The sequence below is a fragment of the Acinonyx jubatus genome, chromosome C1 (assembly GCF_027475565.1).
Source record: "Acinonyx jubatus isolate Ajub_Pintada_27869175 chromosome C1, VMU_Ajub_asm_v1.0, whole genome shotgun sequence".
Taxonomy (NCBI): domain Eukaryota; kingdom Metazoa; phylum Chordata; class Mammalia; order Carnivora; family Felidae; genus Acinonyx; species Acinonyx jubatus.
The window spans coordinates 74,177,639-74,191,068 of record NC_069381.1 but is presented as its reverse complement, the minus strand read 5'-3'; the positions used below and the strand labels follow the sequence as shown (position 1 = coordinate 74,191,068).

Here is a 13,430-nt window from a genome sequence, read left to right as displayed (position 1 = left end):
CTCTGTTTAGTGTCGCCCTCTCTCAGGAACCTTAGCATTATTCTCACTACAACTCTTCTCTGGCCTAAGCCCAGGGCCCCCACGGTTTACCCTTTCTTCCAATTCAGCCCTCGTCCTCTAACATCCAATTAGGGCCCAGGGCCTAAATTTCATAACCAATCCGCGGCCACACCCAAGGCCCCTCCTCGACCCCACCCCCTTGCCCAGCCCAGCCTCTGTTCCTCTGACCTAACACCGCCCCCGCACCTCCACCTGCCCGGAGCAGTTCGCGATCCTCTCAGGCCCTCCAGCCCCTTTCAGCGCCTTCCGCCCCACCCCGCATCCCGTGGCATCCAGTCCACGCTCGCGGCCGACGCCTCAGCCAATCCGCGTGCTGCATCCCGACCCCGCGGGCACCCGCGCCCAGACTCCGCCCCCACGCCCGAATCCTGACCCACCCGGCCCTGAAGCGCAGGCGTGACCCGAGCCGGGGGAGGCGAGACTGGCGCGCGCGTAGGAGGTGAGTGGAGTGTCAGGGGGGCGCTCCGGGTCCCGACGCGCGGAGTCGTGTGGAGCGAGGCCGGGAGGGAGGCGGCCGGAGTCGGGCTCCCGGCGAGCCGGAGAGGCCGACTGGATCTCCTTCAGGACCGGGAGTAGCGTTTGGGAGCAGGCGGCGTGACCCGGGGCTGGATCCTTTGGCCCGCACCCTGGCGGTGCGGGGCGCCCGCGCTGGCATTAAGTTTCCTCTGGAGAGGTGGCTGGCTTGGCAGGTGGGGCCACAGCACCCCGGTCACCCCCCCCCCCAAAAGAAGCCTTTTTGCCCCTTTTGCTATTGATTCTACAACTTTGGCATTTTGAAAACACCGACAACAGTACATCCAAAACCGGGATTCCTAACTGGAAAGGAAACGAAGGCTGTTCACTTGCTGTGTAAGTGAAGTGTGGAGTTTGAAGTGTGTGGTTAGAAAAGCAGCCCAATCTGCCGCTCCACGAGTGCGACCCCCCGCCCTTGGGCTGCCTCCCGGGCACGGGGGCGCCTGTCCCCCTCTGCCGCCTGAGGCCAGAATTGGGCAGCCCGCCCACTTCCACGGCAGGCGCCAACCGAGCACAAGGTCACTTCGTGTTGTGCTAGAACCTCATTCCTTCTCATGGAAACAAGGCAGCCGCACTTCTTCCCCCAATCAGATTTATATTCGCCGAATCCATTTTCACAGATCGGCTTTTTAACAGTTTCAGGATCCTGCCTCCTTAAGTGTGGTGCGGCTAAATATTGTTCGGTTTTCCCATTCTTGCTCCAGTGACAGGGCTTTGAGGCCTGTTATTCCCACTGTACTTCCCCGTCCAGTACCTGTTCACCTAGATGCCCTCTGTTGCACCAGGGAACTTTGCAAACAGAAGTTTGGAAGAAGTGGGCCGACAGGGAGAGCATAAGGTAGAAATAATCTTTGTTCAAACTGCTAACGTGGGCCGTGCATTGGCGTCAGCCTTTTTTGGAGTCACCTCACCTTGAGGCTTGCAGTTAACCTGAGCGATCTGAACATCGTCAGATTAAACCTTTTCGTCCCCACAAGCAAAGCAGTTATATGTAAATTGATCATTTGGGTTTAAGGCCAGAGTTTCAAACTGATAAGATTAATTTTGACTGCTTTGCTTACATTGTGGCTCTGGGTTCTGCTCCCCGCCCCCACCAACAATTCTGGAGCCTTCTCAGCTTGTGGCACACACACCTTCTGTATCTTGGTTTTAAATACTCTACTCCAATGATGATAAATAGTTTAATTTTATATTGATCATGATTATTTCAATATGGAGCTGACCTTATGTATAATATGCTATAATCAGGTTTACCAGATCGCCTTGATATACAATTGCCTGGTTTTCTCAGAGCATTGTTTTTAAGGAGAAGCTAGAAAAATATAGTGAAAATGTTGTTTAGAATTAAAAGCCATATACCTTTGATTTTTTTCTGACTTTTCAATGACATCCAAATTTGTTCATTTATTTTTATTATTTGTAAATATACATATGGAATGTTAATTGCATTAGAAAGTGCTGGTCAAAATGTGTTTATGTAAACTGCAGAAGAAAAATAGCTTCAGAGGTTCTGAATCTGTATCTGTCAGCCTACTTAGATTTCTTTGGAGCCTTTTTTTTTTCTTTCCCCCCATGAATACCCCACAATTTCTCCCACAAACAGATTACCTAGTGAGAGAGTAATAGTTGAGAAGAAGAGAGAGTCCAGATCTGGGTATTGAGAAATTCTATCATTTAGTGGCAGGTTGGAGGAGAGGTAGGAGGGAAATGAGGGATCCTACTACGTCAAAAGCCAAGAGAACACGGGTGTTTCTGGGAGGAGACAGGACTTACCCAGTAGTATCTGAAGCTGCAGAGAGCTCAAGGGTCAGAACTGACTTGAGCAAGATCTGCCTCTGTGGAGTAATGGGTACAAAAGTCAGATTGCATACAAGAAGAATGAAATCTTGCCATTTGCAACTAACTACGTGGATGGAACTGGAGGGCATTATGCTAAGCGAAATTAGTCAGAAAAAGACAAATATCATATGACTTCACTCATATGAGGAATTTAAGATACAAAACAGATGAATAAAAGGGAAGGGAAGCAAAAATAATATAAAAACAGGGAGGGGGCAAAACATAAGAGACTCTTAAATATGGAGGAAAAACAGGGTTGCTGGAGGGGTTGTGGGAGGGGGATGGGCTAAATGGGTAAGGGGCATTAAGGAATCTACTCCTGAAATCATTGTTGGACCAGATGCTAACTTGGGTGTAAAATAAGCAATAGATAAATTAAAAAAAAAAAAAGACTGCATCAGGTTGAAGAGTATGTAGATTGAGGAAAAGGAGACAACTAATCTGTCTTTTTAAAAGTTTTGCTCTTAAGAGAAAGTAACAGGAAGGTTTTGATTTGAAGAGGAAATGTACGATAGGGAGGAGAAGGTAGAGTCAAGAGTTTAATTCTTGGTTGGTGTTTTGTATTTGCTGTTTTTTGTAACTGGAAGAGATGTGAGCAAGGAAAGTTGCATTTACAAGAGAAAGGGTAATAATCACTGGAGAAAGGTCTCTGTAGTGCTAGGAGTGAATGAGATCTAAGCCATGGGAGGAAGAATTATCCTTTTGTGGGAGGATGAGTTCCTGTAGTATAGAAAGGAAGGAAAAAAGGATTCTTTGGGCTTGGTGTTTTCTATTTGGGTAAATTGAGATGGTAAATCTGATGGCTTCTATTTTCTCTATGATAGGAAGCAAGGGCATCTATTTAGAACAAAGAGCTTTTAGGTTAGAGGAGTGTGGGAAAAATTAAAATCTGGACTGTAGGAGAGAAGTGTGGCCTGCCCTCTTAGGGTTTCCAGCTGGGCCTTAGAATTATACTGACATAAGGCAGATAGTAGGAGAAGCGTACAACGAAGCGGCCGAAACAACTGCTTTTATACTAGGTTGAACGTGGAGAGGCAATTGTGGGAAAGTAACTAAAATATTTAGGTAAGCTAAAGGAAGATAAGGATTATTTTAACAAGGCCTCTCTTTACAAAATTCGCTCAGCTTCAGTTTACCATCTAAGAGTGTTCCTTTTCTCCTGTATAGGGAGGGCACCTTTCACATGGAAATTTTATCTCCTGTTTTCAGGAAGAAAAGGAAGGATCAGATTGCTCTTTTTGGCATTTGCTATTTTTCAAGTGCCTTTAGCTCAAAATAATTCTTATTCCAAAGTGGCGTATTTTGGGGTGGCATATCCTGCCATCCTTCCCCTACAAAATAGAGTATAACGCTGCAGAGTGTTGGGGGTCAATTCGAAGTTAATGGCCATGTATTTATGGTGAAACCACGCATCCTGTATGACCTTCCCCAGCTTGGGAAAACCAAACACTGTAGATGAGTTGATCCAGGGCTAGAGTGTTACAGACAGGTGAGAGGCTAGACAGGGTGGGGTAGGGCATTGTCTAGAAGATTGCTGAAGTGATGAACTGGCATCTATATTGGAAAATAAAGGAAAGTGCAGGCTGATTGGGAAAAGGAAAGGCAGCCTCCTAGAGATCTTGATAATATTGAAGAATAGAATAATTAATTGAAAGGAAAGATAGTTTATGGTCAAAGAGCAGAATGTTTCAATCAGTTATTTTGCAATTAGACCCGACTGAGGTAATGGCAAGGTGTAGTGTATGGTAGCAGGAGAGAGACTAAGGTGGAATGGAGCAGAAGAGCAGTGGACATGGGGATGTCACCTGTTGGGTGGATCATCTCTGAAGCCATTGAAATTACCTGGGATGGTCACAGTATTGAGTTGAGAATACTGTGTGCGTACTGACAAAGTCCTTAATAAGGACGGAGTTACCAGCAGGACAGAAGATAATGTCAGTGAGGCAGATGAGGGAAGTAATAGTCTGGCAGTGGTAAAATGGATGGCAAGAAAGAGTTAGGTGGGGCATATATGAACAGAAGCCAACACTGAGGAACATAGAAGTGGTATGTTCAGGGAACGGTTAAGATTTGTGTTAAAACAAGGGGAATGCTCTGAGAACATAAAGATATATTGGAATTTGCTGATTATGGTCCACCTGTTCTAAAAGACACAATGGAAGGTTTGGAACGTGGAAGAGAAATGGAGAACTGGGTCAGTTGCCCGCAAGTACATTGTATTATGGAGGTAATATGCTGTTGAAGGTAGATAGAGAGGAGGCGAGATTTAGGCTTTGGGATTTCCAGACGAAAACAGGTAGATTGGGTGTCAACTTCCTAAGGAGAATGGGCACTGAGGCCTGGTGGCCAGAGGAGATTTCCCAAGAGCTGGAGTCTAAGCTCCACACGTGATCAGTCAGTGACTTACCAGCACCTTCTGGATTTACCTTCAAACCGAGGACTGATGTATTCACCTGTTTTGAAAAATGAGGGAACTGACGTTCAGCAAGAGTCAGCAACTTCTCCAAGGATAGAAAACTTTTTAAAATATCAGAATAAGGACTTGAATCCAGGTATCCTGATTCCTAGTACTGTCCCCGCACCCCCGCCCAGTTTTTCTCCAGAAGGTGGAACAGGTCTCTCTCATTTGTCCACTTAGAAGAAAATATTTTGCTTATACTTAGTCTAAATACCTAAGGAATTAGGCTGAACTGAAATAAATGAACATTGATTTGCTGGGGGGGAGAGGGGGGACCAACTAAATTATCCTAAATCAAATAGTTCCATGATACTCAATAAAGATTTTTTGATATTGTTCCCTTTGTTTGGTAATACCTTTTCTTAAAACTATCCATGTTGCCTAAACTAGTTAATAATTTATTCCTGAATAGAACAGTTAATGATGCAAGAATAAGCATTCCTTAATTTAAGGAAACCTGTTCTTCAACTTGAAAGACTTAAAACATAAGGGGTAATTATTTACTTTACAAAAGGAATCAATATTTCATAAAAAGATTCATAAATAGCCACTGATATCATTAATTTGTAATGTGATTTGATGTATTTATTCAGTAATTTAACATTTTATTTATCAAGTGCATACTATTTGCCAGAGAATGCAGTAGTAAACTAAATACACCAGGCCCTGCACATGAAGCATCAAATGAGTGAATGAATGACCAACCAAACAACAACAACAAAAGTGCTTTGCAGAAAATTAAAATAGGCTGATGTGATAGAATGGCTGAGAGGCTGTTGTTGTTTTTTAATTTTTTTAATGTTTATTATTTATTTTTGAGAGAGAGAGAGACAGAGACAGAGTGCAAGCAGGGGAGGGGCAGAGAGAGGAAGACACAGAACCTGAAGCAGGTTCCAGGCTCCAAGCTGTCAGCACAGAGCCGGATGCAGGGCTTGAACTCTCAAACTGCGAGATCATGACCTGAGCCAAAGTCGGATGTTTAACCAACTGAGCCACCCAGGCACCCCTAAGAGGCTGTTGTTTTAAGCTGAGAAATTGCTGACAAGGTCAGGATTTTATATTTAACTTCTTAAGAAACTTCAATATATTATTTCTCACATTTAAAGCTTTCTGTAGCCTTAACATTTTGGTAACTCACAGAGAGTCCTAGCTAGCTTTGGTGGATTCCTTTAAATCTGTAGAGTATGTCTCTTCTTCTAAAGTTTAATTAACCACTGGAGATGGAGGAAATGACACCCACTGATACAAGATTCTCAGACTAAAACTTCTTCTAAGTAAGAAGTTTCTGTTTACCTGAATGTTCTTAGAAAGTTGAGTTGTCTTCTAATTCCAGGTGACAGTATAATAATAGAATTTCATATTGCTTTGGTAACAGTTTTCCTTATAGGTAGAGACATAATTCAGAATGCATGCCTGTTATGTAACTAGAATCTATTGAAATAGCTTGCTACCTTTCTATGGGATTGTTGAGGAAAGTGCCGTCTGAAAATAACCTAAAATTCATTCGTATATTCTTTATGTTTGTCAAGGACCTGCTATAATGCTTTTCAAACAACTTGCTAAATTCTAACCACTTTAATTTACTGTCACAAATTGTGCTTTTTTATATGACTTTATCCAGACAATTCTGAAATTTGAGTAGTTCCTAGGTTGAAATATCCTGGTTTTTATAGCTGCTATAAATGAAACTTCTACTTACTGTAATTTTATGCTCTTGACTAAATTAGAGCTTTTTATTTTTTGAATTCACAATATGCTTACACACCTCTAGTTTAAAATGACATATCCATAAATTTTTATAAGATAAAGAGGGTTCTAGTGATGAGAGGTTATATGTAGAAAGAGAACTGTGAAAAATTTTTACTTATATTTTGTATAAGCTTATGGTCTATTAGCTAGCTGTAAGTGTCTGATAGTGATGTAAGTGTCATATATTTTCTTCTTGTTAACATCTTTCTTTTATCCTGCAGCATGTTTTTGGCCCAGAGGAGACTTTGCTCCCTTGAAAGTAGAGCAAAATTCCTGAAGACAATTTATTCTTCAAAAATCCTCGGACTCCCTACTTCTGCTGTAGGTATTGCTTAATCACTTATACAGATACGTATTGTACTTATCCTGCCATGTCAAAAAAGGATACAATTTTCTGGGTACTTTAGAAGCATTTTATTGGAATGAGTATTTCTATGATGTGTAAGCTGAAGGTATCGCTGGTCATTGCTGGAACTGACATTCACTGAGCTGCTTGCTGTTTATGTATCATAGTGCTGGCTGTCTCCTTTTATCTTTGCATAACTCTTCAAGTTATGAATTGTTATATTCTTGTGTTACAAGTGAGAAAATGGAGACTTAGACAGGTGTAGTAACTTCCCCAAGGTCACAGCTTTTAAATGGCATAATCAAAATGCCCATTCACCCCTGTCTAGCTCTGGCACTCTCAAGAGCACTCCCTGTCCACTCAAGATAGGAAGTTATAGTGAATGTAAGTGCTGGCCCTGTGACTTCCAGTTTATTAGAAAATATGGCAGATTGAGGAACAGGTGATGTGAGAGCATGGAAAAGCAAACAATCCAAAATGTGGGTCATAACAAGATAGATTAAGTGACCCAGTTTTTTCAACAAGTCAGTGGCATGGGAAAAAAAGTTGGGGGAGGGATATTTCAGAAGGACTGCTCTTGGCTGAAAAGAGGCTTCAGAACTTCATCCAGCAAATACAGTATGTAGACCTTGTTTAGGAACTTGATTGCAATCAACTGAAATGCAAAAAAGGTATTTTTAAAGACAGTCAGAAAAATATGGATATTGATTGGGTATTAGATGATATGGTTACAAAAACAAAGTCCAACTGAGAAAATTTGCAGATCTAACTGGCTTTATTAAATTATTCATGAACCGGCACCCTCCCATCCAGTGAGCAGAGAGGAGCCCCAAGGAGTTGTACAAAATGGAAGGCTTTTGTGGAAAGGAGGGTGGGGAAAGAAAGTTATTAGCAAAATGAAAGGATTGCTCCATGCCAGGAGCAATTACTTCATCTTTCTTTGAGGGATAGGGTGACCCATGTGGTAGACTCATTGGCAACTAATTGAAAAATTCCTGGCTGACTGATTAAGACTACATTTCTGAGGGAAGTTGATGGTGCAGTTAGATTAGGTATTAAGCCCCCGTTTGGCAACTTGGTCTAAGTGACATTTTGGGCCTGTGGTTTTGTTTTTAACAATTCTCTCGATTCTCCAAGTAACTGAGAGATGTGATCAAAATTTAAGGCATTAGTGCCACTCTCAGTTACCACTCTGAAGTTGACAGTTTTGTTCTTTTAGGTGGTACCTATAGGTTACGATATTCCTGCTTAACCTCTTGATATTCACAGGTCATAACTTCCAGTTTACACTCATTAAGTTGGTCACTTTCGTCATTCCTTAAACAGCCCAGTCATTTGCTTGGTAATTAGTAGAGGGAGATATGATTACTATAAGGAGGATAATTCCCAGTGTTTGGAGTGCACTCTGAAGCCATTGTCCCAAGACTCAAACCAATCAAAATCCACAAAGTCAAAGAAAGACTCCAAGGAAGGAATCACCTTTTCACCTTTTTCCTTTGGTCTTATGTAATTGAGTTCTTCCCCAGAGATACTAACCCTGGTATAGCAGGTGGTGTTGGCCTCAGCACAGACACCTCCTTGTTCAGGTAAAAGATAATCAAGAATTATTCTAATATCGAGGACAACTTTTGCCAGAGAGGCTAAAGATCTTTGTAGGACAACTATCCCATTAGCAACAGATTCTTCATTATCTTCAAGAGTTGGGAGAAGTTTCTGATCACATCCTCCTTTTCATTAACTCCTAACCCGGGAATCATGACCCTGCCAAAGGAAGCAAATCCCGAATCCTGAATGCCTCCTGGTAGGTCTTTTTTAACTCAACGGTATAAATTCAGGGGAGTCGACCAATGAGATGTCTTAGTTTGCTTGTGAAAAGTTAGGGGTACAGTTAGATAACTTAAGAGGCCTTGCCCAGCTTGTGCCAACGAGGCATTCACAGGCCCAAGGAGAATGATAATTGCCACAGACAAAGACACACAAACCATTCCTATTAGGATGGGATTATTGCATTTGCCCTCTCACCTGTCACCCCAGCTTGGGGTCACTTAGATTTTCAGCACAATGGGAAGAACATTTCTAAACTGAAAGAATGAGTCCTTATAATACCCTGCAAAGATGGGTGTTGCTGGTGAGATGTCTTAGAGAATGGGAGCAGATATGAGTTAGATGATCAGGAGAATGAGGATATTCAAGTAACAAGATTTATAGAAGTGATTGTATCTAATTGGGTACTACACTTACAATTGAAGAAAGAAAAAAGCACAGTTTGTTCTATCTATAAAAGTTGAAATCAGTGGGAGACTTCAGGGGGTGCGGAGTTAATTGTAGTTTTCAGTGACATTAGGAAAAGAAGAGAAATAAGTCACAGGGAGGACCAGGGCTCTCTAACATCCTGGACAGATTGGAATCTTTGATGACAGATCCAGCAGTCTGAAAGATTACTCCCCTTTCCCTCTTAGCAATGGCCTGGGAGATACAGATGAAGGTCTTGTCTTTCCAGGCTGATGCCAAAAGAAAGAAAGAGGAGAAAAAATTTCATGTTAAAGTATGAAGTCTTGATCTGGTGTCTTGGGAAGAAGCAGTTCACTTCGATGTCAGCTACTTGTCTTGTCAATTTGATTTACATGTCTCCAGCATCTTTACAGGAGCAGAGGTCAAGTGAGGCTGTCTTGTCTTTAGCTGTATGATATGTATGCAAGGCTTAATGCCCTCTAGTTTTTCAACAGTGTCAGTGGTCAGGAATACTTGGTAAAGTCCTTTCCAATGTGGCTCTAGAGCTGCTTTTTTTTTTTCCCTTCTCAGTGGTGTTTCCAAAATACCCAGTCCCCAGGCTCCAGAGTGACCAACAGGATCCTTGGAACTGGGGTCAGAGAAAGCTTCTTTAACCTGTTGATGGTAGGCCTTAGCGTTAGACATTAAAGACTCACAGTAGGGGCGCCTGGGTGGCTTGGTTGAGCAACCGATTTCAGCTTGGGTCACAATCTCACAGGTCGTGAGTTCAAGCCCCGCGTCGGGCTCTGTGCTTACAGCTCAGAGCCTGGACCCTGTCTCCCTCTCTCTCTGCCCCGCCCCCCTTCACATTCTGTGTCTCTCTCAAAAATAAATAAACATTAAAAAAAAAAAAAAAAAGACTCACAGTAGCTAGTCATACTGGCATGAGGTGACAAGCAGAAAGTTGCATGCCAATAGAAGTTGGCCTGCAGGTGACTATCTCATGTGGAGTGAGTTTATGTTTCCCAAGGGGGACGTTGTGAATCATCAGCAGAGCCAGTGGCAGAACCTTAGACCAAGGGAGTCCAGCAGTTTCAGTAAGCTCAGAGATTTTAAGTTGGAAAATTGCATTAGTTCTTTCAACCTTGCCCAATGAATTGAGGCAATAGGAAAAGTGATATGTCCAATTTGTTTGTAAGGTCTTTATTAAAGCTTGTATGATTCTCCCAATGAAGTGGATGCCTTGATCACTAGAAATTATGGAAAGTATACCCCAAATGGGAAACATATTTTCTACCAGTTTCTTTGTCACTTGAGGGAGTAAGCCTTGCAGCAGGGGAAAGCTTCAGCCCATCTGGAAAATATACAAACAATAACAAGAACATATTGATAACCCCAGAATGGTGGCAGTTGAATGAAGTCCAGCTGTAGGTGTTCAAAGGGTCCATAGGAGGCTGGGAACAAAAATAGGTTTTCTAGAACTGTGGTCCTGACAGGTTAGACACTGATGGTAAACTGTGGTTTGTTTGGTTGTTTGTTTGTTTTTGGCAGTCTTGTAGAAGTTTCTCCACCAATGTTTGTTTATAATTTGAGTTATGTTAAACCTACCATGGTGGGTGAAGGAATGTAAAAATCAAAAAATGGGATTTGCCAAGGAGCCGGAAAGAACCAAGCAGCCATCATGGGCTTCCCGTATCCTTGACTGTTCATTGAATTTACAAGCGTTATTTGTACATCCTAATTTTTCTGATTTAGGAGCAAACTGTTGCCATGTCACAAGGACATCAGGATGGCAAAGGTCTGGCAACAAAGGGATTTTTTTTGTAGAAGCAGAATGGACTTTATCCACATGTGCCACATCCTTTACAGATTCTCTTGCTGTTGCCTCTGCATGAAAGTCAGCTGGGGCATGTCCCTGATGTTCAGGTTTAATCCTTTTAGTATGTGTCCCTACTTGAGGACAGGAACTTCAGAAGATAGAGTAAGGTCGTGTACGCATCCATTTTTTCTTTGGGTCCCAGTGGACATGAGAAAACCCCTTTATTTCCATAACATTCCAAACTCATGGATTACCCCAATGGCATATCCTTCAGCAGTGTAAATATTAACAATGTGCCCTTTTGAAAACTGACCTGCGCTGGTGAGGGTCTGGTGCTCTGCTTGTTGGGCTGATTTAGCTTTTGGCACATCTCCCTTTCTGGGTAGTTCATATTGGGTGGTAACAGCATAATCAGCCTGGAACTTCCATTTTCATTTTTACAGTATAACCCATCAAAAAACAAGATTAGATCAGAATTAGTCAAAGGGGTGTCCCTTAGATCAGGACACAGTGTCCTGAAATGTGGACGTTAGTACCTCACAGTAGTGAGGCTCACCTTCATTAGGCAGGGGGGCCCTAATGTGTCAGGTCTAAGAATGTTGCAACATTTAAGATGAAGATTGGTGGTGAAAGCAGAAGGACTTTGAGTTTAGTGGGTCAATTCAGAGTTAGGAAGGCTTTGGACAGCATGTGGGGTTTGTAAGTGGACATCCCTTCCAGAATGCTAGATCAGCTGAGGCTTCTGACTGAAGCTGCATCTTGCCTTAAAGCAGCTGGGATAGACTGAAGCACCTGAATCAAGCTGCATACTATAATGGGCAACAAGCCTTTTTCACCATCTTGTGTGAGCATCTCCAGGACTTGGTTATCTTTTTCATGTATAAATTAGGCGAACGATTTTGAATAGTTCAGCTTCCCTGGGGCAGGTGGCTCTTGTAAGGCTTGTTTCAGTTTTAGAAAGGCCTGTTTATGTAGATCATCCCGGGGAAAGGGGTCCAGGAACCAAAATGGTAATAAGTTCATAAGATGGGGAAGCACATAAAAATTAGCAACCCATAGTCTGTGACATCAGCTAGACCTAGAACTCCATGAAGCTGTCACTTTGTTGTAGGCCTAGGAAATTCCTGGATTAGTTTAATTCTTTTTGGAGATAGCCAGATCCCACCAGTACTTACATCATGATCTAAGTAATAAACAGTGTCTGAGGATGATTGTGATTCTTCAGATACCTTATGTCCTTTTCAACTAACTGTTGTAGCAAATAAATGGGATCTTGTATGGATGCCTTCTTAGTAACAGAGCACAGCAAGAGACTGTCCACATGCTATAAAAGAGTTCATTACCTGGGGAACCGGAGGGTATTTCTGTCTTTGTGGAGCAGCTGGGAGAAATAAGAAGGGGACTCAATGAGCCTTGGCCTCTGTACCCAACTGTTTGGGTGTATTGTTGATTATTCTGAGTAAAGGCAAATAGATCTTGTCTGTCAGGATCTGCAGGGATGCTGAAAGAGGCTGAACAGAGGTCTGCCACAGTGAACAATTTTGAGTCAGGTGGAACTTGGGACAAAAGGCATGTTTGGAAAAAGGGGAATAACTGTCTTGTTAATAGATCTGAAGTCCTGGACAAATTGCTATCCCCTCCCATTAGGTTTCTGGACTGGCAAGCCCCTTGAGTGTTAGAAGGCCTCCTACAGAATTGATTAACTCCTGGCTGATTAGGTCTTCTCGTATTTGTTCGAGGCCTTGCATGGATGTTGAGGAAATTCAGGAAGAAGTTTAGTCACATCTATACGTATTTTTATAGGTGCTGCGCTTTTTATCCTTCCATTGTCTATACTGGAAGCAGCTCATCGAATTTCAGGCATGTTGATTAAATTAAGGAACTTCTGTTAGAATTCTTCTATTTCGGGACACCTGGGTGGCTCAGTCAGTTGGGCATCTGACTTTGGCTCGGGTCATGATCTCACAGCTTGTGGGTTCGAGCTCCGTGTCCGTCTCTGTGCTGACAGCTCAGTGCCTGGAGCCTGCTTCAGATTCTGCGTCTCCCTCTCTGTCTCTGCCCCTCCCCCGCGCGCTCTCTCTCTCTCTCTGTCTCTCTCTCTCTCTCTCTCTCTCTCTCAAATAAATAAGCATTAAAAAAAAATTCTTCTATTTCAAGGACAGAATGGAAAGAACATGAAAGACCAGGTTCAGGTTGGTCAGGGAACTCCAAAGTGAGGTCTTCCTTGGAGGCAACCCATATTAACCCTTTGAGTTTGGACGGGGATGGTTACCTGATAGAATGACTAGGGCTATGTCACACAGCAAAAAGGAATGTTTTTCAGTAAAAGGTTCCAAAGTCATTGGTACTGGTTGAGGTAGAATTTCTCTCTGAATTTTGTTAGCCACCCCCACAGTGGCAACTTCTTTTTCTCTCCGAGGGAACTGTTGCCCTAT

General features: G+C 42.7%; 1 protein-coding gene across 6 annotated transcripts in view; it reads left to right on the top strand.

The window, feature by feature from the left end:
* The first annotated feature begins 237 nt into the window (after positions 1–237).
* Positions 238–13,430, top strand: part of KYAT3 (kynurenine aminotransferase 3) — a 72,781-nt gene continuing 59,588 nt past the window's right edge. The window contains exons 1-2 of one of the 6 annotated variants that reach the window (XM_053214385.1): positions 238–499; positions 6,841–6,940. In XM_053214385.1, coding sequence (XP_053070360.1) covers positions 6,842–6,940 — 99 coding nt within the window. In that variant the 5' untranslated portion in view covers positions 238–499; position 6,841. The other 5 variants (XM_027058674.2, XM_053214387.1, XM_053214389.1 and 2 more) reach the window with 5 other exon arrangements.